Source organism: Hirsutella rhossiliensis (assembly GCF_020360975.1).
Source record: "Hirsutella rhossiliensis strain HR02 chromosome Unknown scaffold00001, whole genome shotgun sequence".
In the NCBI taxonomy this organism is placed as follows: domain Eukaryota; kingdom Fungi; phylum Ascomycota; class Sordariomycetes; order Hypocreales; family Ophiocordycipitaceae; genus Hirsutella; species Hirsutella rhossiliensis.
In genome coordinates, this window is record NW_025408667.1 from 11,113,637 (window position 1) to 11,139,434 (window position 25,798).

The following is a 25,798-nucleotide window of genomic DNA, read 5'->3' on the forward strand; positions in this document are numbered from 1 at the left end:
TCCTTACACGGGCGGCGGCTTTAATTGGGCCAAAAATTCTGCCGCCTGGTCCCTGCACTTGGCAGGGTCTGTAGCCCCACCAGCCACCACCTGGCAGAAGGCGGGGTGACATCCCAGCTGCGAGTTGTTCGACCTGTAGTGACAACTACCTAACTCTCCCACAACCAACTTTCCGTCTGAGCAATCATTCGGTTAAGCACCAATCGGCATGACATTGCAAGAAGACCAAACTGCTGCCAGTAGCAGCGACGGCTGTAGTGGATCCCTTCCGGGCTTGCCTCCATGCAAGCGCCGTAGACTTGCATCACAGGCTCGGACTCAGCCTCCTTTCGATCCTGAACCGTATTACGGCCTTAACGACGACGATGCGTTATACAATCTCTTCGCGACATGGCCAGAAAGCTACTTCACTAGCCTGCCGAGACCACACGGCTCTCGTGGCGTCGACGAGCCCTGGTGGAAACTACGTCAGTCACAAATATTCTTGGATGAGAGCTTCCGAGGAGGTGGGGCTCGGCGGTTGTTCACCCCAGGAATTCCTGATCCAGACAAACTCGAGAGACAGCGTCTACGCTGCCTCTTGAGGGTGGAGGAAGTCGATGCCCGCAAGCAGATTGTGGCCTGCTTCCAGTCTGCCTTGACCTTGGCCTGGGAGCTGGCAGAGGCAGATTCCTTATTGGCTCGCGAGTTGGCCAAGTGTCGAGAAGCGTCCTGCCCACGGCAAGCTATTTGGGAACTTGGTTACGATTGCCACGGCCGTATTACGTCGCCCACTCCGCTAGTATCATCGTTGAGCCAAGATGGACAGGAGTACGAAGAGTGGAACGGCTTCTCCGACGTGGAGCGTGGCGATTATAGCGACGTTGAACCTATTCCCAATCCACAAATCCCCGGTACTGGAGCTTCATCGATCGAGGCCCTTCACGCCGAGGTGAATGCATTCGCAAAGGCGAACGGGTTTGGCGTTGTCAGGCGAAATGGAACTGGGAGTCGAGCCAGGAAGACGCGATACGTATTGGAGTGCGATCGGTACGGTCAGCCACGCCCGTCTGAGGGGACTGGGCTTCGCCAGAGACGATCACGCAAGTCCGGCTGCAAGTGGAAGGTGATTGCGGAAGGCTTGGCAGAGAACAACTATATGTGGACGCTACGAGCATTTCCCGACCCTGAGCACGGCCAACATAACCACGAACGGAGTATTAGCCTCGCCGCGCACCCAGTTCACCGAAGACTTACCAACCCTGTCAAGGCAACAATCGAAACAACAAGCCGGCGAGTTGGCATCCGGGCACGTGATGTAGGGGGCCTTGTTCGGGACCGCCACCCAGGAACTGTCTATATGAGAAGGGACATATATAACGCCAGGGCGCTTCTGCGCCGCGAGAAGCTTGGTGGAATGAGCCCCACAGCCGCGTTAATCAAGCTTTTCGACGAGAGGGGCATCCCCTATATCGCCAAGTGGTCAGAGACCGAACCTGACCGCCTTGTTGGGTTGGTATGGACCTTTCCATACTGTATCCGTATGTGGAAACGCTTCCCGGAGGTGATAAGCTTCGACAACACTTACAACACAAATCGCTTCAAGCTCCCGCTCTTCCAGGCAACGGGCCAAACTTGCCTCAAGTCCGTCTACAACGCTGCCTTCGGCTTGATCGACAACGAAAGGCGCGAAGGCTTCCAATTCCTCGCTGAAGGGATTAGGCAGTTGGTTGAGAGGCATGGAATTCAACTACCCAACGTTGTGATCACGGACTTCGACCAACAGATGAAGGCGGCACTGGAAGATCAGTTTCCAGACGCTCAACAACAGCTTTGTATCTTCCATATCAACTCGAACGTACTACTTAACGCCAAGCGCAAGTGGAAGCACGCCAAAGAAGACAGCGACGGTAGCTCTAATAATGAGCAATCGCAGGCAACGTTAACTTCGCGCGACAAGGAGGCGGTCCTCGCGGCAGGGAGACAAGACGAGCCGCTGTCTCGGAGCAACGTCTCCGCGACCGTACCCCACAACTACCGTGGTGTCCTTGAAATGTGGAAGCTCGTGGCTTTTGCAGAGACAAAGGCAGACTACGAGAAGGCTTGGGTGCGCTTATGCGACGAGTTCGATGACCAGGAGGCCATTCTGATCTACCTTTACAATACCTACTTGCCCCTGAGCGCGCAATGGTCGCAGTGCTTCATCAAAAAGCATCGCAACTTCGGTATTCGCGTGACGTCTGGCACAGAGGCAAGCAATAATAACGTCAAGAGCTATCTGCTCAATGGAATGAGCCATCTATTTGGGCTCATCGAGGCGATAGAGGGCATGTTGGGTGATCAGGAACAAGACTTTATCGACAACTGTGCACAAGACGAGGTTTTAACCACGCGTACCTACTCTAGTCCTGGTTCTGAGTACCTGGGCGAGCTCCGCATGACTGCATCTCAACAGGGGCTTAATCTCATTGCCAGGGAACACCGCTACGCCTTGAAAGCGATACCAAGCAGGTCTCGCCCCTGGCCAGAACCGATCGGAGACTGCGGCGAGAACTGTTCCGTGTCCTGGCAACTGGGGATCCCTTGCCGCCATACGATCTACTGCAAATTGGAAGCAGGCGAGTTCCTAAGGAGGTGGGATGTCCACCCACGGTGGCATCTACGGGAGCCTTCTTCACGGGACCCTTACCGCCGAATCCTGGATCCCAAGATCGCAACGAGCCTTCGCGGACGACCGAAGAATACGGTTCAGCCTGTCCCCACGAGTATGGTGATAAATCGAGCGGGTAGCCGACGCCGAAAGAGTCAGACAGTGACGGGCAAGAAGACGGCCATCCTCAGGACGGGCAAGACGACAGGCGTTCGGGCTACTGGGCGCAGAAGTCGGCCGAGCGTACGGAGGCAACGGTCGGAGTGGGAGCTCATAAGTGATGACGAGAGGCAAGTGCCGCGACCGAGCTCGATTGGTCGTTCGGGTTCCCATAAGCCGCCCGCTGCCTCGGTGGACTCGACTGCACCGAACGCGCACAGCGAGACAGGCGTCAGTGAGTGTGTTATTGTTCGGACGAGCGAGAGGGTGACTAGATCCATGGCATCTTCGTAGGGTACACCGGTACATTGGAAAGCTGGCCATCCTCGCGCCTGTAACGGTAGGTTCTGACTGTGCACATATGTCGATGTCTGTTGCATAATTTCTTCTCGAATTCTGGACCGATTCTTAGTGTACCTACCTTTAGATAGCGTTAAAGAGCTGGACGGGTGCATCGTTTAGCGGTTGAAGAGGTCGTCTTGGTGAGCTGTGTTGTGCAGGCGTGGTGGTCTCACCGCCTTTGGTGGGCTGACGGGCCGTCTAGGTGGGGCTGGCGGGTCGTCCATACAGCCCGTGTAAGGAGCGCCCGTGTAGTAAAGTGGTTGGGCCCGTATATCAATTGCCTTGCCTTCTTCGTCCTAATATGAAGATTAAAAAAAGTCAAGATGCATTTCTCATGACATCCGCTAGTCCCCCTTCTCATCGCCAGAGACAAGCGTGCTATTCTTTAGAGCCCGCTGATGATATCATCGTAGGCAGCCACAATGGGCTTGTAAAGCTGGTCTGAATCTCCTACAGGGGTTCCAAAGTTGAGCCTCGCTGTGTCTCCAAACATTATCGACCTAATCCTCAGACAGAGAGGCTTCACAACATCAAGCCTCTCTGGAAACTCGCCCATAATCCTTTCAAGACCATTCATTGTCATGTCACCCTCCTTTGCTTTCGCAATGTCCCTGAAGCTTCCAATTTGCCAATTGCGTAAGTCGCTCTCCTTGGGCGGCTTCTCTCCACCGCCAAACCCATTGCTCCACGAGTATCGGGCACACATCCAAAGCAAAACATAGAAGAACGATTCAAGATCATGCCGGTAGGTGTGATCGGTCTTGCGCAGCACCTCGACCGCCATAAACTGCACCGTACCAGTCTGGTGCCGCGCTCCGCTCAGGCCACTTATGGCACTGCCAAGTGGTCAGACAATTGGTCGCCAGCCCTATGCCATGGCCAACCTTGAATTTCCATAACAAAACATGTGGCAGAGACAGGGCTAGACGTCAACAATGGCTCGCTTCGATCCCTACCCGTGCAATATATATGTACAGTATGTACTGTTCTGGAAACTCACAGCGTTCGGAAATTGATCCGAACGCAACGAAGCTTATAAAGCCTGTCACACAACAGGATGCACGAACAGTGTGGGTGACTGAGCAACGATCGGGAAGAAGATCCCCTGTGAATCGGGCAACGAAAGACTCTTGATTTCTATCTGATGAAAGAAACCTATCTCTCTTATATACATGAATAGAGAGACTAAGGGCAGCTGCTGCCTGCAGGCAGCAGCTTGACTAGTGTGACTGCCTATTAGGCAGTGGGCAGCACCGTGAATGAGCGTCTGATCGTGACAAAGCCCATTCCGGGCTATTCTTGATGATCATAAGATCATTCATCACGTCTTTCCTAGTCCACGGGCGTGGACGACATCTACCAAGCACCGAAGCTCCTCAATCTCTTGAAGATTTTCGGACATCGTATGTACTGGATGGAATAGGATGTGGAAATGTCGCTTGGTTGGTCTGTGACGAGGTCGTTGTCGAAGCTTTTGGGTTCATTTATGCAATCAAATCACACAGTTTTAAGTGGGTTCAGCTGCGGTCCGAATGTTAATCCGTCTTACCCCACTTCGTGAAGTTGGTCTGGCGCGTCGCAGTTTCCAGATTATGATGGACCGCAGGGCTTGCGCCAACCTAGTTTTTGACCTAGGCATTTACTTTTGATACAATAATTAACATCCATTCGGTTCCCGAGCAGCTGCCAGCAAATGCTATGCAGTCCACTGTCCAGTGATTAGTCGCATTTGCCCGGTCGTCAGCAGCTGGTTATGAGTTACGTCAGCCCCACATTTGTAAATAAAAATATGGGAAGGGAGGCGGCAGCACCAAGCTGAATAAAGCCCCTGGTGCCACCCGGGAGGCGAATGGGTGATATCATTGAGACACCCTATTGCTCCGAAATTCTGTCGACCAAATTCGTCAGATGTGATGTGCGGACTGCTGATTGGGTGTTGAGCTTGAGTGGACGGGTGGAGCCTAGGAGAGCAGAAGGCCGTCACCCGACGAACCTTGCATTTAATAGCGCACCATCCGCTTCACCCCCGCCGCACAGAACTTACCAGACATCAACCCCGCAGTCACTTTTCTCGCGACCGCAACCGGTTTCAGCAACGCACCATGGCGGCAAAAGTCCAAATCCCCGGCCTCAACAGCGGTCTTACAGATGCAGATATGGAATGGAGCCGTCAGCTGTACGTCACACGCCTTGTCCCATGCATCACGCAGACTGCCACGCAGACTGACCTCGTCCCGCAGGTACAACGGCCTTCCCTCCGATGAAGCCCAGCCCGAAGTTGAGCACCTTCTCCAACAGCTCGCCGAAATTTTTGTCCGAAACAACGCCCACAAGGTTTTCGGCGTCCACTTGGTCCATGGCCACCTCCAGATCCCGGAAAAGAAAGTCCTGTTCGGAGACAGAACTGGCCCACGTTGCCGCTGGACAAAGCCTACCAAGATGGACACATTGAACCTCGACACCTTGCGAGGGCATACTTTTATTCTCACAGACAAGGGCTTCCATCCGTACGAATACCACTCCGGCAAACATCCCGAATTAGCCCAAATCGAGGATAACTTCGTTTCCGAGCTGGCCGACTTCCTCAGGACAAACCAACTAAGCAGAATAATTGCGCTTGAAGTTCTAGACAGCCCGTTGCCGGACACCATGATGGAGCTTGTCCTGGGAGGTTGTGGAACCATGATGATGGAACCGGAACGCCTGAGAGGCTGCAGACCGTTCCGGCAAACTGGCTGGGCTTTCGTAGAAGAAAACGGCGAGCCACGTGTGTGTAAAGATGGGAAGCAGCATCATGTCACAGGTCCCAACGGCCACATCATCATCGTTGAACCGCCGAAAAACAATGAGATCGAGACTTGTTCAGATGCTCTGCATTTCTTGAGGGAGCATGGCCTTCTCAACTAGGTGCACAGGACATTAAGGAATTTTTTTTCCCCACATCCAATGTAGTCCACACCGTGATGAATGGTTGATTGGGACTTCTGGGGATGTTCAGAAAGTAAGACGACCCGTTCAGCAGTGCTGAATGAGCCCCACTTTCGGTGACATCAGCAAGGTGACCCAGCACCACCGGTGTTACAGAACTTTGCTCCGGAAGTTCACCAGGCCGATTTGTTAGTTTATGGGCTATTGGCTTGGGAACGGTAAATGTGACACAAGATCCCATCCTGCCATCTTGGTCAAATGCCGTCTGAAGGAGTATCAATGTGAATTTTTGAGCATTGTGGTTTCGTAAGGCCCATATTGCCTGCTCTTTGCCAAGCATGAATGAGCTAGCTTGGAAGCTAGGAGAGGCTACATATCGTCAACCATGCAAAGTTTGATTGTAAAATGGGAGCATGGCTCACATGAATCAAAGGCGGCAATCCTATCTGCGTGCGGCATGAAATGTTCTTGTCCAATATGTCTCTGTATCGGCGGGCTAAGCGCGCCGTTTCGCGCGGCTATGGTTTGCTCGCGTTGCGCGTGCACTGTAGCGTCGTCATCCGGGCCATGTTGGGCAGGGTCGGATATAGTCGCACTTGATGTGCAGCTGAAGAGTAGATCGGGCGAGGAGGACGCTCGTGCACCTAACTTGAGCCGTTAGCACCCTGACGTGGCAACGTATCTAGAAACACTAACTCTCTTGAAATGACCCCTGCACCCCCGGCTGCGGGGAAAGGGACGGTACCAAATCACATGCAGCATGTTGTGATGAATGAGTAGCGGGGTGTCTCGCAGGAGTGGGCAAAAGGACTCGGTCAAGGAAAGACGGCGCTGGGCGGTGGGTGACGGTAGCGGCGTCTGAAGGGCTTGCGGCATGGGAAAGATGAGAGGCGGCCCTGCTGGTATCTCGGTGGGATCTCTCACCCTTCTTGGACTCTTCTCTGGCCCACTCTAACGATTGCGAAAATTGCGGTTGGTCGGCCAGAAGCGAGCCCTGGGCCTGGAGTTCGGCCAATAAATCTGGGTCAGGCCAATGAGCAGCGGCTTCCCAGTGACAGCGGAGCCTTTGACTTACCGTAAATTTTCCCAGCATCAGCGGCAGCACTACCGGTGGGGAGACAAGTCCTCTGCCTCTTGGTCGCTCGATCCGAGGGTGCCGGAGCTGTTCTTTTGCCGTGGAAACCGCTCGAGGGCAGGGCTTGTTCAGACTCTGCAGTCGACGACAAAGTTGGAGACGTCCCAGCGTCTGGTGACGATGGCGGCGATGGCGGGAACGGGCAAGAATTTCCACCAGCAACCCTGATGTTGTCAGGCAACGGGGCTGGCAACGGGCAAGTCGCTTCAGTCTGCAAGAGTTCATTGTAGCCGATGGGCGGTGGACGATCGGGGCGAATGCTGCTCGCTGCCGATGGTGCCGGGTTTGCTCGATTGCCATCTTGGCCGTCGGTCTCGAGACCTGTTGGCTGATCGTCAAATTCCTCTCTCACCACAACGCCGAAACGGTCCAACCCAAGACTGGCAGGCAACCTATTGGCAGCCCGGTAAAAAGATTCAGACTCAATTTTGGCTGCCTTATAAGCGGCTTCCTGGTCTTTCTCGGTGGCCAGACCCTTGGCTTTGCCGCGCTGGATATTGCCGCGTTGGCCCTGCCTTCTCGCTTTCTCAATATCGGGCTGCGTGATCGGGTTCATGGAAGCTGGGATGGGATGCACATTGAGAGATTTGGCCCAATGTCGATCCAACAAAACTTGGTTCAACCTCCTCACGAACGTTGGCCAGTTTATCTCCCTCGCTGCAGCGTGTAGCTGTTGGCAGTAGGTGTGCGATATGGTCCCCCAGCCATAGTGGCGTGCGACCTGGGCACCCCAATGATCAGCCACCGTTTGGAGGGCCTTGGCACGGGCCGCCCGTAGCTTCGCTCCCTTCGCGGCTAGCTGCGTGAATTGTCGCCACGATCCATCAAGCTTGCCAGAAGTGCAATTTTGCTCAGAAGCTTCCATAACATCTCGGCAGATCGCGGACAAGATCTCCAAATTCTCGTGGTCACCCAGAAGGCTGTCTCGTGTTTGGCGGCATACCATGGCCTTCTCTGCATCGGATTTGCAGGAAGCGAGCTCGCGCTGCAGTTTGTTGACCTGCTCCAGTTGATGGCCGACGAGCACGATAGCGGGATCGCTCCAGGGCGAACCTGGGCACGATGGAGCTCTCGCCATGGTGTGCAAGGCATACGGTGAAGGGTGGGCTAAGGGGGAGAAGGAGACGGTCCGTATGGCCCTCCTAAGGGCAGGACTTGGACATGTTAATAAAAATACTGAGACTCGAGGCCTGTTGCGTTCTAATCCCTGTCTACCTTGCTATTGGTGGGTACTGCCCCATATTTGGTCATTCGAAATGGGACGAAGTGGAGCATACTGTAACCCAACCACCAGCTGGGGTGTCTGCGCGCCGCCTGCATATACGAACGACTTTCTTCCAATTACAGTTCTCCTATAACCTTTCGCCCTTAGTCTTAAGACGCGCGAGTACGAATATCTACAGTGCATCGGCTGAATCTTGCGTGTCTGGAGCGTATCTGGTATGTAGCCACGTACTGTGGGTTTTGTGACCTGGGGGCAGCCTCCGCACACTCAAAGGGCTGAGAACCGGTGCGCAAGCCAGTAGCGAGCATGGTACATGGTAGGCGAGAGCGCGCACCCCTTTTGGCAATTCATGGTCAGGGGCAAGCAGTGAAGCTGCCCCTGTTCTCGTATTGCCTGCTAACTGAAGGTGCAAGAGAAGCCTTGCTCAGGTCCTGCGAAACGAGAGTTCGCAAGGACCCTCTGGGCCATGGAGACCACGGAACAGCTGAGAGGGAGTGTTGACCTGCGAGGTGGTGTACGCGCCACGGAGCACCTTGTTTGGGACCAGGTGGCAGTCAGGCAGCATTCCGAGGCAAGAAAACGACGCTAATGAGTCGAGGGAAGCGTAGGGGGATGCTCCAGCGGTCCTATTAGCGTATGTCTGACCTCGGTAAACACACCTGAGTAACATCTTGTAGCTGCGGGGTCATTGCAGTCCCAGAGTGGTGCAGGAGTCACCACGGGTCGTCCCTGATTCACACCTTCCACTTCATTTGCACTACACATCTGCAATAAGATGCCCCGGCACCACGGGCCGCCATCGCACGAGACGGGTGGCGTCGTGTTGTCACGGCCTTGATTCACCCGGTAGCGGTACATGTAAGCCAATACGACTGAAAAACGAATCCCTGCAATGCAACCGCCCAGCTCAAGTGGCACGAGATAACCAGCACGAGGCATGATCGTTTGCTGGCCACTGTACCTACCCGTGCCACGCCCCACTTATTTCGCGTTCGTTCCTCACCAGCTCCATAAGCTGGTGCTGGACACCGCAGTAGCCAGTACACCGCAATAGCCAGATTATTGACTCTTCCAACTAGAATCGCTTCAACCATCGCGTTCCGCGCTCAGAATCACAAATTTCCGCTCGTCGCAGCCTTCCAGATGCTCTCCATTGACGTGCCTTTTTTGCTGCGTCTTCAAACCACCGCCTGCGCACGTTGCGTGCCTTCATCTCTGCGGCCTCGACCACCTTTCTAGCTTTGGCGACCTGGTCTTCTTCCCTTTCTGCACCATTTCTCGCCCTTGAGCGACCGTCAAGACTCCCCGATTGCATTTGCGCGTTCTTCACACTTTTTCGTTGTTGTTGGGTACGTTCAGCTAATTTTGTCCTTCCCAGATCCCTTTTGGTCTGCACCAATTCGGTGGCCAAAGATAGGGAACCCGAATAAAGCGACCCAAATCGCGAGAAAACTCGGGATTTAGATCTTCATCCTCTTGCAATACGGTTTCTAGCCGATCTGCTACTTTATTTATTTGCCGAAGAGTTAATGGCGTCTCGAATGGTGAAGAAAATAGTTCTGGACGAGGGGAGGAGGGCGTCCTTTGCATCTGACGAGCTTGCAATATCTCCAGCACCACTTGCGGATTGAGAGGCCATATTCCCGTTTTCCGGAACGCGGATTGAATCGTACTTGATTTGAAGGCTTGCGACCGTACTTGTTGAATGCAAGAAAGAAACTCGAGCTTCGTGATATTGACAAGGCCGTCTCGAATCATCACGTCCAGTGCTTTGGCGTGATAGTGCTTCAGTGGCTGAAAAACCACCACATCGAGGGGCTGGAGTATATGCGTGAGGTTTGGAGGCATACCAAATGGAATGATGCCATGTTGGTCGCAATACTGAATGAACTGCCTTGTGTGGTGGGAGCCGTGGCCATCGAGAATTAACAAGCGCTTCGAGCTTCTCGAGGTCTTTGTCGAATGTTTGTCAAAATGATGAAGCCATTCCAAGCTGATTTCGTCGTTTGAGTAACCGCTTGACGTGGGTCGGATGGCCGTGTCGGGGTCTAGTCCCGGTATTTGATACCATGAAGTCATATGCATCTGTCCAGACAGAATCAAGAAAGGTGGAATGGACTCTCCGCTTGCTGAGATTGCCTCGATGTCAGTGGCAGATTCTCTGTTCTCGGGGATACCAAAATAATGAGCTCGCTTTCTTTTGGTGACAATCAGCTGATCCTTGCCAACTCCAATGCGAAATCCTGTCTCGTCCATATTCCAGATATCTTCAGGTGGTATGCCCTTCTCTTGGATGACTTGCTGGAGATTTTGGAAATAATGGGTGACTCTTGTGAGGTCCTCCGATGCCTGACGCTCCGAGTGGAGCTTTTTTTGGAGCTTCTTGAAGTAACCGTGACGCTTTAGAAAACGAGAGGTCCACTTGCTGCCGATAACTAAATCGGCTTGACCGGATCGCTCACGCAGAATATTATTTGCCGCGTCGGTGACGAACTCAGGGCGCACCGCAAGGTTCACGTTATCAAGGCGATCGATGTAGCGACATAATGCTGCCTCTTCTGGGCGCGATAACTTCATGTTCGTGGCTGGTCGGCCTACCTTAGGAGGACGGCCTTCGAGGCGGTAACGCAATCGATTGCGTGGAACACCGAATTGTCGGGCCACATTGGCGACTTTTGCATCAGGGACATCGCCGATGTATTGCATCGCTTCTAGAATACGCGCTTCCATGTTCCTTGATGCAAAACGAAGTGACGTGGGTGGAACAAAGCAGATTGAAGGCAGACGGTGAAAAATCTGGCTATTGCGGTGTACTGGCTACTGCGGTGTCCAGCACCAGCTTATTTTATTTTTATTTATTATATTCCGCCATTGACGATAGTCAGAGGCACTGCGTCAGACTCGCTAAGCCTAATCTAGAGCTGTCCAATACTCGGTTCCGAGCCCAAGGAATTCGTCCCGATCTAATCCCTGAATTTCTCTTACATCCTTCAATCCGTCTCTTGCTCACTTGACCTGTCCTTTCCAATTCTGGAGCCTGTCTGATGAGGTACAGACCACTCTCCTCCGCCGCATTTGACGAAGAGTCCACCTGCCTTTAGCCGTCCGGTGTAGCTAACCTACCAGCTGTGGGGCAACCACAGGTATAGGTAGAGGGTTTGTGCTGAAAAGAAAAGGTTAAGACAGAGGATGTATGTTAGTAGGGCGACGGTCGTAACTTGGCGAGTTCCCGGCGATATACCGGGCACCCAGGATCTGTAGCCTTGTGTGCTCCTTTTCCACCGCACGCTGCACACTTAAAAACGTCCGAGGTGCAAGTCGACGCAGAATGGCCCGGTTGGGCGCACTGTCCACAGATCGGAGCTGGCGCCTTGCAGCGATAATGCAAGTGTCCGTAGAGGTGGCAACGGTAGCATCTCGCTGGTTGAAGTCCCTGAACAAATGGTCGCGTGTATGCACACTCGCCATTCGCCATCTCAACCGTTCGTTGTGCAAGCAACCTGTCCACCTCCTCTTTCTTATCCAGGTGTACCACCAGAGAGCGGTATTCCTTGTCGACAGACGCTGTCCCGAGCCATCGCATCTTGTGCACTTTCACCCCGTTCATCCGCTCAAACACGGCGCATCCGATATCATCCGTCGCAACCCCACGATGGGCTCTATCAACCCGTAGAGGGTACCACTGTTCCCCATATAGCGTTCCCTTGTCGAAGTGTGTCTTTATCCAGGTGTCGTTCTGCCGTACTTTATCGACGTCCGTCTCTCGAAAGAGAAGCCGAAAACGCCCTTTTCCCTTAGAATTGACGCCCAGACAGGTCACACCCAACTTCTCGAGGGCAGCGTTCGCTGGAGCTGGTGAGGAACGAACGCGAAATAAGTGGGGCGTGGCACGGGTACTGCAAATGTCGCGAAGCAGATTTGATGTTCAATTGAACATGTCACCTGAACAACAGGTGGCTTGATTTTTCGTGACAGTTATGAGCCCGGGAGGAGGGGCTAACCCCTCCTGGAACTTCCGGTAACTGCGCACGACCACCTAGGCTAGCGCGCACCCCGACGGAGTCAGTGTTCGAGACCTGCACCTGTGTAATGCCATAGCCAGAGCCCGAGGCACTGTCGCAGAGTAGCCCGAATGGCACTGCGCAGAGAAGGCCCAGAGCTAAAGCGAGAGTGGTCTCAGGAATCCCAGGCTAGCCCGTGATCCCTGAGGGGGTGTGTCGCGAAGCAGATTTGATGTTCAATTGAACATGTCACCTGAACAACAGGTGGCTTGATTTTTCGTGACAGCAAATGCTGCGGTCTCCGTTGCCTCCATAGAGTCGTAAGATCCACTAGTCTTAGGCGCCACAGACCTATGTGGGCAGCTTCCCGTACTCGTACTCAGGTAATTAAAGATTGTCCGTTTCTGGAATATTGAAAGTAGTCGTTTTCTTCTTCTTTGGCTACGAGGGCATGAATGAAAGGCCACGCATTTCGTTGACGAATGGTGCATCCCGGGGCAGCAACTTGGTTGTTGTGGCTGGGAAATTCTCAAGATACATATTCTAAAGTATATGTAGCCGCAAAGTAGATGAGGGAGTGGGAAAGGCAGGAGACGTGGAGCTCATAAACGCCTGCGGGACACTTGTTAAGGCCCAGAACGGTAATCCGCAATCTGGTGGGTCACAGCGGCGTCGATTCTGGTAGGGACACTTTAATCGACAGGCGCACAGGGCTCGAGCTTACCATTGCCCTAGCCTATGGGGCCTAAATAGGCTCGTAAATACACAGCAACTTGCCGCCATACGGTCACCGCGACGTCAAAAAGTATGAACAAATACCGGAAGAAGGACTTGTACGTAACATTCCTACCTGTCGCCAAGGACTGGCGATACTGTAGAGTACAGTACGGTAATAAAACCATAAAGACATGTTGTGCCAGTGGAGATGCAGACACAAACACCGCGCCGGCATCAGGTACAACCGACGTTCGCCATGGTGAGCACCACTTTGACCTCAAGTTCGAGGAAACGAACAGCCGACGACCGAAAGCAGCTCAGGCGGCGCTGCAGGCAGGTGCTCGCGGATCACATCAGTAAAGAAACATGCGCCAAGCAGTGCATAATGGGTTTCGCTGACTGACCCGTGCAGAGCACAGGACGGGGTGGGCCATCGAGCCAGCCAAGGTCCGCTTGGCCCACAAGAACAACGAGTGGTATTCGTGGACCTTTCGCCCGGAGGCGGCGCATCTATTTTCCAAGAATCTTAGTGATCACAACGCTTCAGCCTTCCATGAGCTCTGTGCCGGCGTTGGCGTGACTTTCGAGGCCGCCCTATCGCCGTTTGTAGCCCATGCGGGCGCTGCTACCCCCTGCGAAGACTCTAGCACACCGCCCCGTGAAATCACGCCGCAGCAACGTCGCAAACGATGCTCTGCGGAAATAGCGGAAGGAGATAAAGCGACCAGGTCGGGCGACAAGTCCGTGGCGTTGCTGCAGAGCATTAGGCAACTGCAGGAGAGCCAAGACGCAGCAGAAGCCGGGAAGAGGCTTGCAGAGCGAGAGCTCGAGGCAGCCCGAGAGGAGTGTGAGCGGCTTAGCGAGGAAGGCAGGGGAACAACGGAACGGGCCATATCCGGCGAGATTCTTCTATGCAAGTGCCTCCATATGCTGAGCTCAATCCAGACTTCAGTTGCCGGACTAAAAGACGAGATCAACGAGGCGATTGGGAGCAACGCCTTTGGCATGGGCTGAACTGAGGCCGTGGTTTGGAGTCGATCACGATATCCTGCATTGGCTGGGCGATGTCTACGTCCTCCGGCAGCACAAACCCCGTGTCTGATCGTTGGCTTGGGCTCCCCCGTTCCGGAAGAAGTGCTTGTTGTGAGAGTTGTGCTGCGGCCTTGACGAGTTTTAAGGGCCGTGGACGGGCTTTCACGAACTGGGCTCCTTATTTTTCTTTCATGCATTGGCATTTCACGTGGGCCTTGACTCAGGCCATATCTCACATACATATCTAGATGAGATGAAGACTCAAAAAGTCAGAAATTTCTACTTCCAGGAAATAAAACACACGCTTTGTCGCTGGTCCAAAGACCCTGGTCTTCATTTTATTCCCGTTGCGGCTCTGATAGTCCTATCTTTGCGCCAAACTTGGTCCGGCATTTTCAACCCTACGTCCCTCTACACCATTGCGCTTTTACGAAGAGGAATCTCCCCGCAGCCGCCCAGGCTTACCTCTCTGATGCTCTGTGCCGATGTGACTCATGACAGTCCTGATCTTTCGTCCTATCTCGACCTCGACTCTCCTTTCCCTTTTCGTGCCGCCTATTTTGCCTCTTTATTACCGCCAATGCCTCTTTCTACGGACCGCGAACCGCAAACCTCGAACCTAACACTGTTCATGACCATGTTAAGAAACATTACGCAGCCTATTTTGATGCAATCTTGGTGCCGTATACGATTGATAAGCTACGAAGGCTTGGTAGACTCTTTTGAGACGCCGAGGTTTGGGAGCCAATACAGGCACGGACCCCCGTGCCTTTAAGAGGCACGGACCCCCCCGTGCCCCCATTATTCAGCGCAGTGACTCCCCCTAAACCACCTCCAGACTCCAGTCCTAGTAAAGGTATCGCCGACCAAAAGACGCAGCCGACAGCCTAGCCGAATGCTTCTATATTTTGACAACGATACACTTATCTGCGCCACCAGCTACCGAATACAAAGCCTCTTGCTCTCGGCTATCTTCCTCGACCCGTTGCCATATCTCTTTCTTCACACCCTTTCTCGCATTTGCGAGAGGATGGTCACCCATCTCCTTCTCAACTTGAGCTTCCACGCGATCATCTTCTGCCCGACTCCAGTCTAAATATGCCATCTGCTCCTCTTTTGTCCAACTCCTTCGCCCTGTCGAGGTTAAACAGCGTACAGACATCTGCTTCAAATTCGCCCTCGGGCTCGGGAGGAAGACAATCAGCGGGGAGTTCTCTGTTTCTTATTTTTAGGTCCATATTGCATTGGATGCGTTGCACAACGCGCGTGTTGGCCACGGTCAATATAGTAGGACTGGCAAGGTGTTGGCGTCTTATTGAGCGGGCCGAAGGCTGTTCCGGCTTGGAGGCGCGGGGGCCGTGCCCCTTAAAGGCACGGGGGTCCGTGCCTGTATTGGCTCCCTACCGCAGCTTTGTTTCCTTGTGGTGGGTTTTGCCAGTCCGCCATGGTCGGGTCTAGCGCAGGCCAGGGCATCGGGGGTGAGTAGCCCGTCAGCATCGCCAATGCTGTTCCGGCGTGGAATGACGTTAGGCGGAAGGGTCCAGTGTACCAACTGGCTGACTTTTCGAAGCCCATCATTGTTGTGACCGACCATCTAACGGGTTTTCGTTTGCTCGTGTTGCTGGGCTCTGCACTCGATACGTCCCTCAAGCCCATTATTTGAGACCTCATTCACGGAGCTGTCGCACCGGGGTCATGGAATATCACAGAAATTCAAGGGTCCACGCTAGTACAGGCGTCTTGTCCCAGCGGGTGCTATACAATATCTGGACTATCAACATTCCAAAACAGATCTGAGCAGAGAACACTAATATTATTGCTTAAATGGCAGGACTGGGGATATGTTTTGGCTCCAGGCTGGCCACCGACCAAGATCGGCGGTGAGGAACGTCTGCCCACGCCCGTGGTCTAGAAATTGTGACCTTGGCTCCGTCATGCTGTGTTCGCCTATCCAACGATTGACCTGAATTTGCATGAGTTCTTCGAAGCTCGCCTCGCTCCTGCTCGCTCTCTCCCTCGCGGATTCCGAAGGAGAGTCCCAGTACGAGCGAAAGCATGAGAAACTCTCGGTACCCAGAAGAACCCACCCTCCAAGAGCTTTTCGTATGGTAAAGGCGTCGCCGAAATAGCGTATCAGAGCCCCGACGATGGCTGCAATGCCTTGTATGACCGCCTGTGTCGCAAAATCGCTTCCTTCGACTGTTCCGCTGCCCAGAAGTTCGATCGCAACATGCTCAGCTCTGGTCAGTTCGAACATTCGTTTCAGCTCTGTCGCCAAATGGCTTCCTTTGTCATCCATGTCGCGCATATCATAGCGTACAACAATCTTGCGCACCATTCTCCCAATCTCACTGCTATTATTCACTCCGCTTCCAGGAGGGTGCATAAATGCGTGAAGGCCATCCCACCAAACCAGGAACTCGTTCTCTCCGTAGTATATCTCCTTAGCTTCTACCCCTAGGATCGTTCCCAGCTTGTCAGTTCTCCTCGTAAGCTCTTGGAGCAGCAGAAGCCCCGAGGAGACATCTGGATTAAAGTCATCCGGCTCGAATAACGGATGAATGATGACAGGATCGGCTTGCACTAGGAGTTGACGCAGAATCGCCTTGCGATTGTATTCTGGTAAATTATACAGATCCTCCAGCGCGTATGAACCCATTCCTTGAGCATTGTTCCATGCCATGACTGCTGTCGGACGGTGTGCGATCTTGCCGAATTGTGTCTGATAACTACAGAATCTAGTCGGCTTCTTCAAGCTCGCGGATATGGTCACTGTGGTGATTGCCCTACAATGTTGGATACTGACTTTGTGCGTATTTATTCACAATACAATCCGAATGAAGGTCGCGGCAGTAACTGGATGTTCTGGGGAGATGCTAGGGCGGCTCGAGTCCATAACCGCCACTATTGTCTACTTCCTGTCATAGTGCCATGTCCTGCATTCATCGCCAGGAAGATTTCTGGGATTAGTCTGGTCCAGGAACATATACTTAGGCGAGTCTCATGGATTCCTTAGTTAAATTTTGCAGCAATGATACTGTACGATGCGATAGAGTGGTGTATCCCCTCCGTGCCCTCTCGAGCCGTGAAATTTCGAGCACCCACGGAGCGCCGCACGCGCGATGGGAAATTACTTCAATACGAGCGGAATATGACTGGAAAAATAATACCAACAAAGAGAGTTGAGGTAATTGGGCCTCCACGCAGCAGGGAGCTCGAGAGAATTTTGGGGTAGGTACGAAAAATCTGGCGGTTATGATGCAGACAAGAAGCTGACGGGACTAAGTCCCAGAGGGTCTTGTCTGCCCTGGAAGTGACCTTAACAGCGGTATAACGCATTAAGCTTTCCCAGGCTTGTTCATAAGAAGGGCGGTTCCTACGTCCGTATTTTGACAAGGACGCTTCTAGCGAATGCACCAAGTTACGTCAAACGCAGCAAATATTGCCCCAGGCCGATCATAATATTCCAGATCCATTACAAAGCAGTCAAGACAGTCCGCTCCATGGTCTGCCTTACGTCCCAAGACCCGGACTACAAATATTGCCTTTCTTATTCCTCATGAACATCCGTGCGTCAGAACCTCACTGTGAGTCCCAAAAATACCCTCTGCGACTGCCATTGAATAGATATATTCCGCGGTGGCATTTTCCGGGGCAGCTACGATGGTAGTGAAAGGGCTAGTTGCACTCCTGGCCCTGGTTGCTCAAAGCTGGGCGGCGTTCATTCCCGAACATCACCACATCCTCAATGGTCCTCATGTTCAAGTCTTGTTTGCGAACAGCACCGTTGTGGCAGTGGACCCATTCACGGCAAGGACTATTCCTATACCTGAGTCCAAACCATCGACGCTGACTCAACTTACTGGTTCCATCACGGCGGAACTTACTGTTGGCGTCAAAATTTCGTCCAGAGTACAAAGCGGGCAACGGTCAAAATTTTTGACTGTCATGGTGAAAACTACAGAGACCAGCCATTCTGAACGCTGGACCACTGGCGTCGAGCATGTCACTACCCGAGGTGATACAATTTTGCCGACCACTCCCCCACTGGCACCAAACGCTCATGTCAAAACGGCTGGACGCAAGCCTTCTACATCGCTTGCCATTAGCCCGGCCCTGCCAGATCTGACTCCAGGCGCGTCGATTCCGACAAGCTCCGCAATGCTTTCACAGGCATCTCCACTGCGCCACAGCTACAGCTTTCAGACTTTAAAGTCAGGACATCGCAGTGCCATTAGCCAGGCCCTGCCAGATCTGACTCCAGGCGCGTCGATTCCGACGCGCTCCGCAATACATTCAGAGGCACCCCACAGGCCGCGTATACAATTGAGTGCAGGTCGTGTATCCGGACCGGTTTCTGCTATCGCTTCCATCAGTACCTTGGCGACCGGTCCACGTGGACCACACCGCACCACGGACCCATTGTCTTTCGAAGGTATCTCGGATTCGGCGCCGAACACAACAAAAATATTCCTCAACCCAACGCCCGTTCAAGGAGCTAGGACTGCGATGACTTCAGTCTCACCGTCGTCCCGCCTCGCTCCACATACGACGTCTCTCGACGTCCTACACAGCATCAGCTTGCCATCATCGGCTTCTCTTTCAGTCTACCCCGGGTTTGCATTTCGTCCGTCTTTGCCATCCGATAAGAAGCTTGCCCATGAAATACTTATTGGGAACACTTTTATTTCTCAAGGCAGCGGGTCGATTTCAAGGATAGCAAGCGACGTTTTGCCTTCGTATCCTTCTGCCGCGGGGAGGCTATCTTTAAGTGACCCGCCAACAGTAAGCACGTTGCAGTTGCTACCTACAGACCCAGACAGCTCGGCTGGTCCGATTGGCTCACGTAGTCCTAAGCCTGAGACAAGCCTTGACCCAACTGTCGTGTTCCAGCAGCCTGGACTGGCGACCAGCGACAAGGAGCCCATTCCCACTGGGCGATCCGTCACCGCCACAGTACCAGCTGGCAGTAGTCCAGAGGACGATGCATTTTCTTTCAACGAAACAGGAGACCAATCTCCGAAGCAGAAAGCCACCACCGCTGGCATTGCCAGCGGCGCAGTTGGACTTGGCTTGTTGTGCGGTGCAATGACATTCGTTGTTGCCAAGCGGTATAAACATCGTCGACAGTCGTACCGACGTTTTAATTCTGCAACGACCAGTCAAAGTTCTTTGGAGATACGGTGTGCGGGGCCTGGGACCAGTCCGCCTGTTAGTCCGACTACACTCCGAGGTCCGTTCTCACATCATATCAACAGTCCGCCCAAGCACTCCGAAAGCGGACAGGGGAGGACAAATCAAAATCGAGGCCCAGACATTTTCAGCCCACTTGTAGTTGATAACATACTCAGCTGGAAGTGACAATGGTATTCAAATGCACTGCGACACAGTAACCAGCGGCTTGATTTGTTTATTGGACATATTCCCCCAGGCCAGAACGTAGCGCCAGTTGGCAAAATGCAATGCACTGCTTTCGCCGGCATATGCAGCATCCCCGACCAGAGTGGGAACATCCATTACTTGATTACGAACAGTGGTTGGTGTAGCAAGCGTGCCCCCAGACACAGACCATCCAAGCGTGCGCGACCGTCGCGGCCATCAGCAACCTTCACAACCCGACCTTCGAGTACAGAATTGTTGCGACGTCTCAGTACAGGACAGTACAGTAATAGACGTGACCCATATTTGACCAATCACTATTGCGGATTAGAGAGTCATGCTTGATGGCTGCCTTCCGGGGAGGTCTACCTACCACAACGGAAGGGTTGCTTGCGGACAGGGTGTGTCGAGAGCCCTTAACCTCCACATCCGCTTTTAGCGCACGCTTTCATCTGCCGCACATCTTTGAACCATACTGGGACTGACAAGAAGATATTTATGATTGAAGTCGAAAAGTAAGCGGCAGAAAGCCACAGCATGATCGAAGGCCAGCCGCCTCAGGTCATCTAACAATGTACCGGCGACAAGAGCAGTCAGCCTTGCGGACTCAGTTCGGAAATGTTGTTGAGCAGTTCCGTCACGGCTGGGAGTTCCTAAGTAGCACAGGGTGACATGCTATGCAATCATCGGCTACGCGGCGTCGGACATGATTTCTACGGATCCCCAGAAAATGCAGAACATTCGAAACAAGATTATACAGTTGGCAGAGACAGCACCCTTCGACTGGACACGGCACCATTACTTCCACTCTGCATTTATCTTTTCCGCCGTAGACGAAATGAGCGATACATCCGAGGATAGCGACCTACGGGTCCGTTTGCTAGCTACTAAGTGCATCTCGTTAGGGTCTATCGACTAGCGCACCAACGGCGAAGCTCTACGAGGCGAGGACTTTGGAGCCTGCTTGCTGCGTACTCTAGGCTATATTCGTTGTCGTGACGCGACAGCAATACAAAGACACGTGTTATGCCTGGCGCATCTTGGCTTGACATTGTGATAGGGTAAAGTCGCTGATATCGGCATCGTATAGACGTACCGGTCGCCTGACATGCTCAAACTGATTATATATACGAAGAAGAGTTGTTACAAGCTATCGCCCGCAATTTGCGAGCTTTCCGAACTATGACGACTCCCCCGAAGATGGGACAGTGCTGCCACAATAAGTAACTAACCATTATATTATATGCCATGTTTGCAATGCATGCTCTTTAGGCAGTTCGTTCTTTTTAGGGACGTATCTGGACACCCGCATATTCACAAAGGCACGCCAGGAACCACAACAGCCCGAGACACGTTGCTTGTAGCTACTGCAGAAGAATTTCCTAGTGTTCAGGCGGACTTCACCTGTTCCTGGCCTACCATTTACCATCTACAGTCACCAGCTCCGTCTCTGACTCCGCCCGTAGACAACCCTTCGTCTACGCTCACAAATAACAACACTGGATATACATTCCTCTCATCAGCTCCTACTGAAGAGGACTCTGGTCAAGGCCGTGTGCCTAAAAGTAGACTTCCCTAGGATCCTAAACCACGTTGCAACAGTATCCTGGACCAGTTCCATCGAACTCAGCCGTGCTCTTGTGGACTTCTGAAACAGGCTTTACAGCACGTGGTTTAAATGAAGACAAGCGGATATAGAATGTAAAGTCTGGCCAAATTATGCTTTAAGCCCAGCTCGCTATAATTGGTACATTATCTAGAAACAAGCTGTCTTCGAATTGCAAACCTGCAAGCATCTCTCAACAAGATAGGATCGTTCAAACGTGATATAAATGGATGCTATAGCTCGGTTAGTCTTTGATATTAGCACTTTCTTCTGCAAAGATTCGTTGATTCCTTACATCCATACTTGGCAATAGCCCCAATTTGAGCTCTTCCATGAATGAGGGGTCAAGACTGTTTGCAGGAGCTAAGCTCGTTGCGATATTCTCCAAAGAGTGAGCTACATAGGCGAGATTGGCCTGCCACAAGCAACTGTCGATGGTCGACTCAAAGCTCCAGTCGGGGACTGAGGTGGATTAGTCTCTGCACGAGGGTAAATAAGTTCGTCATACCTATCTTAACCAGGCCATTCGCGGAAAGCCGAATTGCTTGAATGCGAAATGCGACTTTTTTCCGGACGATATAATCAACGGCCGTCATTATCTTCTGTTAGGTAAGTATAAAGTATTTGCTTCGCATAAAGACAGGTTTTATTCGCTACCTGGGATAGAATGGAGGCAATCTCCGTGTCCGACACGGGAAGCAGGTCTCGGGGCTCTAGCTCCACATATTCGTAGGTAAGATACACCTCCTCTGCGATGCCGTATAATGCTATTGGTCGAGCAATGTTTAAGTGTGCAAGCTGCAAGTACGGGAGGAAACCAGAAAGTATGTTTTGGCGGCACCGTTGCACCACAACCAGTTGTCTGCTCGAGATTTGGCGGTACAGTCCAATCCATGCTGTTCCTAACTGGCCAATGGGCTCGTAATCGGATAGTGGGTGCGCATTCACGTAGGCTGGAATGGATGCCTTGATAGTGACAAAGTCATTAGCCCTGCTAAAATTTACGCGACGGTTCATCTTAGGGGTGTAGAACATGGCAGTGTAGGCTCAAGCAGTGTTTGCATGTCGCTGGTTTGGGCATGTAGATACCATCTTATATGACGATACGACCCATTCGAGGGGTCAGTGAGTGGTCAAGCACACGCAGCATCTCGCCGTACTACTATACCACATGGAGCTCCGCCATACTTTACTATCAAACCGAGCTAGCAGCCAAGATGTGATTTTTTCTTTGATCCAAATGGAGACATCCGATTTCGGCACTTTACGGCCACATTCGTTGCTTGTCCAAGGCTAAAGTACCAACAAACAGGCGACAACAGGTCCATTTCTGGGCATAAAAATGTGCAGCCAGTTGGTCGCCATCAGCACCTCAACCGTCCAGAAGCGTCCTGTTCATTAAATATCATCAAGTTTGGTATCAGAATTTCGCATTCACGGCTCACTGACAAATAGAGAAAAAGCTTGAGCCGTGCGCGAAAGCCGACAATTATTGTAAGTAGGTTTGTAAGTAGGTTGAGAAAGTCGAAGTATATTAGTAAACCGGCTGTAGAATGCGATCAAACGGAGCAGTCCCGGGGAGCGGCTACAGCGGAGATTTAGTTTAGTATTCGCTTACGACTCAGTAGAGTCCGCTCTCACGACGCCGTCTGTATACAGCATAACAATTCTATTCCCGCTCAAGTTCCCCGGGAGGTCCATTGGGGCTTCCCGCTGAGATCTTAAGTCGTGGTAAGCCGCTCCAGGGGCCGTACTTGACTTTTCGTTTCAGAGCTTTCGGGCTCAGGCCGGAGTAGAAAAATATACCACATCCCTTTGGGTGCGGAGGAGGAGCAAGTAGGTCACTTACAAGGTTCCTAGCCAGGAAGAACACTACGCTATCGTCGGTACCTTGTCCCTCTAGTGAAGCTCGCCAGAATAGAAGTCTCGACAGCCTTGCCGATACATAAGGCTTTGTGTTTTGCTTCTGTGTTCGCCTTATTATCCTTAATCCGCTTAGGAATGCGAAGCTACGTATCGTGGGAACCGTGACTTGCTTGCTCCTCCTCCGCACTCAAAGGGATGCACTACAGAGCTCCGACACACTGGTAAGCAGAATAGGAAAAAAAACAGAACGGAAAAGTTGGAAAAGAGAGAAAAGATTTTTTAATACTATTTGCGACGTGTGCGACGAGAGTATCGTCGTAAATTCGTTGCTTGCAGTTTCTGCACCTTGTTGTCGTTTCGCCGCAATTTTGCCTTCAGCCTTTCCAACAATAGCTTTGTTACCTGACTATCAATGACTTTCCAAGTCAGACGAGTTGGGCGACCAATAATAGTATAGTGCTGTGGTGGCCACTCAGGCTTTAGGCCGTATGGATAAGGCAACATGAACCCCTTGCTGTGTAGACCTGTGGATGGCTTTGGATTAGGTTTTTGGAGAATTCTATGACCTAATCGGCTTTGTTTGACCATCGCACTTTGGTTTTCTGTTTCAAGCTTGCGCCTTGGTCGTAAGTCTCCCGGATTTCGTGCCCTCAAGTCTTTTCTTAGTGGTTTTGTTTTGCCCGTTTTCACTCCTCCTCGAATTTCACTTTCAAAACGTCCCCTTCGAGAAGTCTGCACTAACTGGGAGCTGATTGTCTCAAGATCTATAGTACCGCCGGCGTCAGCAGTTACCTCATCCGGTGTGCTATGGAGATATGAACGCCATTGTCGGCGCTCTTGGTCATCTCTGCAGCGGATGATCGTCTGACTAAGTGCCACAGCAACTAGCCCCGACCAGAAAACAGCTGCGACGGCGTAAAGATTATCAGTCATCAGATCCATAGAGCCCTGCCTACGACCATAGTCAGACAAAACTCCATGGTGGTGAGGTGAGGTGACTATCGGCATCTTTTATCATTCTTAGGGTCTCTAATCAAGTGCGGTTGGGTGGGTAGTCAACAGGCGGAGTCTTTGAGAAGCTGGTTGTGGCCACACCGGGGCCTTACCCTCATGGGTCCTGCTTAAAACGAAGAAGTGGCCAAAAGTATTCCAATTGACGGCCAAATCTGAAGTGGTGTTCGCCGAAGCACATGTATGACTAGTTACGGCACGCCTTTGGTCAGTTGATATCGTAATCGAGTATTGTGTCTTCCGTCATGGTGGCTGTCTGGGTGTACGCACTTCCGCTTGCATGGGCACAATGCTGTGTGCTTCCCGTTCTCATTCACTGTGATCACTACAGGTGTGGTCCTCGCTCCCTTCGGTCACTGCGGTAGAACGTAACCTACGCTCCGCTACGGTACGCAACCCTGCGGGTGGCGTTCCACATTTCTGATACTCCCTCCGGGGGAGATCAGCTGCTGCTCTTGTGAACGGGGATGGTACACTCTCCCAGGTTGGCGCGCGTGCTGGGTGTATCACGTCACTTGGGGCTCAAGTGGTGGACTTTGCGGTCTCGTTCTACTCTTTTCTGTCTACATCATTTCACACGGTTCATTGCTTATGTAGTAAGCACTGTTACAAGTGCAGTCTGTGGCCCAACGACCACTGCGATTGAGGCCATCACCAAGTCCATTTCAGGAAAGGGCGAGGCGCATAAGCGTGGATGACAAGATGTGTCACTGGCGGGTAGACCCTAGTGCGCTGCTCAGCGCCAACCCCTGGAACCCTGCAGACCCTAGCTCCGCAGCTGGCCCATGTCCTGGAAGGGGATCCAGTGGAAGCATCATACCAATGTCCAAAGGCACTGTTCAAGCATGTCACACTCTTTGCTGGTCGTCTTTGTTCCGATAGTCACTCGTCACTTACGCTTTCGCTCGTGTTGCCCCGTTCGCGCTCCTCGCCAGTTGCTTCCGGCAAAGAAGAGCTGTTATTGGGCTGGGCCAGATCTCAGACTGACCCTTGTAGCGGTAGATGTCTCCCCTACTGTGTGTGTTCTCCCAGGTCGAATGCATGGACGGGGGGACGCTTGATGAGGACTTTCGCCTCTTGTCGGGCTCGCACTTGCGTGGTCGAGTCCACTGTGTCGCTAAGGGGCCTGCCATCTCTGGCTGTGGTGAGGCGGCAAACCCCGTGCCCTAGAATGAGCGAGACTGCCCTCTCTCGCTATACCTTCACAAGTCTCGTGACTCACGTTGACTCTCTCCGCCTCTATCCTCGCGGTTGTATGTGCGTGGCGTTCCCTGTCTGCTCCTTGCAGTTGTAGGCCTCGCTTTGCTCGTCCTGTGCGTGGTGCTCATGCACTCTGCTCACATTGAGCCATCTTGCTCTCGTTTTTACTCGTGCTATGTGTTTCCACTGGCTTTCCCGCGAGCCGCAGGCGAGGACAGCAGAGCGCTTGCGCGGAGTGTGTGAACTGCGTTCATAAAGGGTTCCTATCCGTGTGTCTGCTGTATCTGATCCAACTTACTGTCTGCCCGGGCTCAATGCTTGAAGCCATCAACTCCCTGGTGGAAGGGGAGGGGAAGAGAGAAGGGAACTGTGCTGGGTTCAGGGAGTTGGCGAGGTCTCCCTCTTATACTTTTCAGTGTGTCCTTCCAGCTGTGGAGTCGCCACACCATCTCATGATGCGGGACAGGGGTCGCCTGCATCCACACAGCCTGCCTCCTCGCGTCGTCATTGGCTATACCAACCACGCCTCTCCTGCCTGTCGTTTTCGTCAACTGCTGCGTGCGTCCCT

The 25,798-nt window shown here is 52.6% G+C and overlaps 5 protein-coding genes across 5 annotated transcripts; 3 read left to right on the forward strand and 2 right to left on the reverse strand.

Annotated features, from left to right (window-relative positions):
- Window positions 1-1,522: 1,522 nt before the first annotated feature.
- On the forward strand, window positions 1,523-2,910 carry HRG_01409 (MULE transposase domain-containing protein; the record flags this gene model as incomplete). Its single annotated transcript, XM_044859880.1, has 2 exons — window positions 1,523-2,744; window positions 2,804-2,910. The coding sequence occupies 2 exons, from the start codon at window positions 1,523-1,525 to the stop codon at window positions 2,908-2,910; spliced, it is 1,329 nt and encodes a 442-aa protein (XP_044726280.1).
- A 2,322-nt stretch (window positions 2,911-5,232) lies between these two features.
- On the forward strand, window positions 5,233-6,037 carry HRG_01410 (uncharacterized protein; the record flags this gene model as incomplete). Its single annotated transcript, XM_044859881.1, has 2 exons — window positions 5,233-5,306; window positions 5,371-6,037. 2 exons carry the CDS (start codon window positions 5,233-5,235, stop codon window positions 6,035-6,037), a joined length of 741 nt encoding a protein of 246 aa, XP_044726281.1.
- Window positions 6,038-7,083: 1,046 nt separating this feature from the next.
- Window positions 7,084-8,271, reverse strand: HRG_01411 (uncharacterized protein; the record flags this gene model as incomplete). Its single annotated transcript, XM_044859882.1, has 1 exon — window positions 7,084-8,271. One exon carries the CDS (start codon window positions 8,269-8,271, stop codon window positions 7,084-7,086), a length of 1,188 nt encoding a protein of 395 aa, XP_044726282.1.
- Window positions 8,272-13,392: 5,121 nt separating this feature from the next.
- HRG_01412 (uncharacterized protein) lies at window positions 13,393-14,150 on the forward strand (the record flags this gene model as incomplete). The annotated part of the gene is made up of 2 exons (XM_044859883.1): window positions 13,393-13,492; window positions 13,549-14,150. 2 exons carry the CDS (start codon window positions 13,393-13,395, stop codon window positions 14,148-14,150), a joined length of 702 nt encoding a protein of 233 aa, XP_044726283.1.
- A 1,831-nt stretch (window positions 14,151-15,981) lies between these two features.
- On the reverse strand, window positions 15,982-16,851 carry HRG_01413 (uncharacterized protein; the record flags this gene model as incomplete). Its single annotated transcript, XM_044859884.1, has 1 exon — window positions 15,982-16,851. The coding sequence occupies one exon, from the start codon at window positions 16,849-16,851 to the stop codon at window positions 15,982-15,984; it is 870 nt and encodes a 289-aa protein (XP_044726284.1).
- Window positions 16,852-25,798: the final 8,947 nt, after the last annotated feature.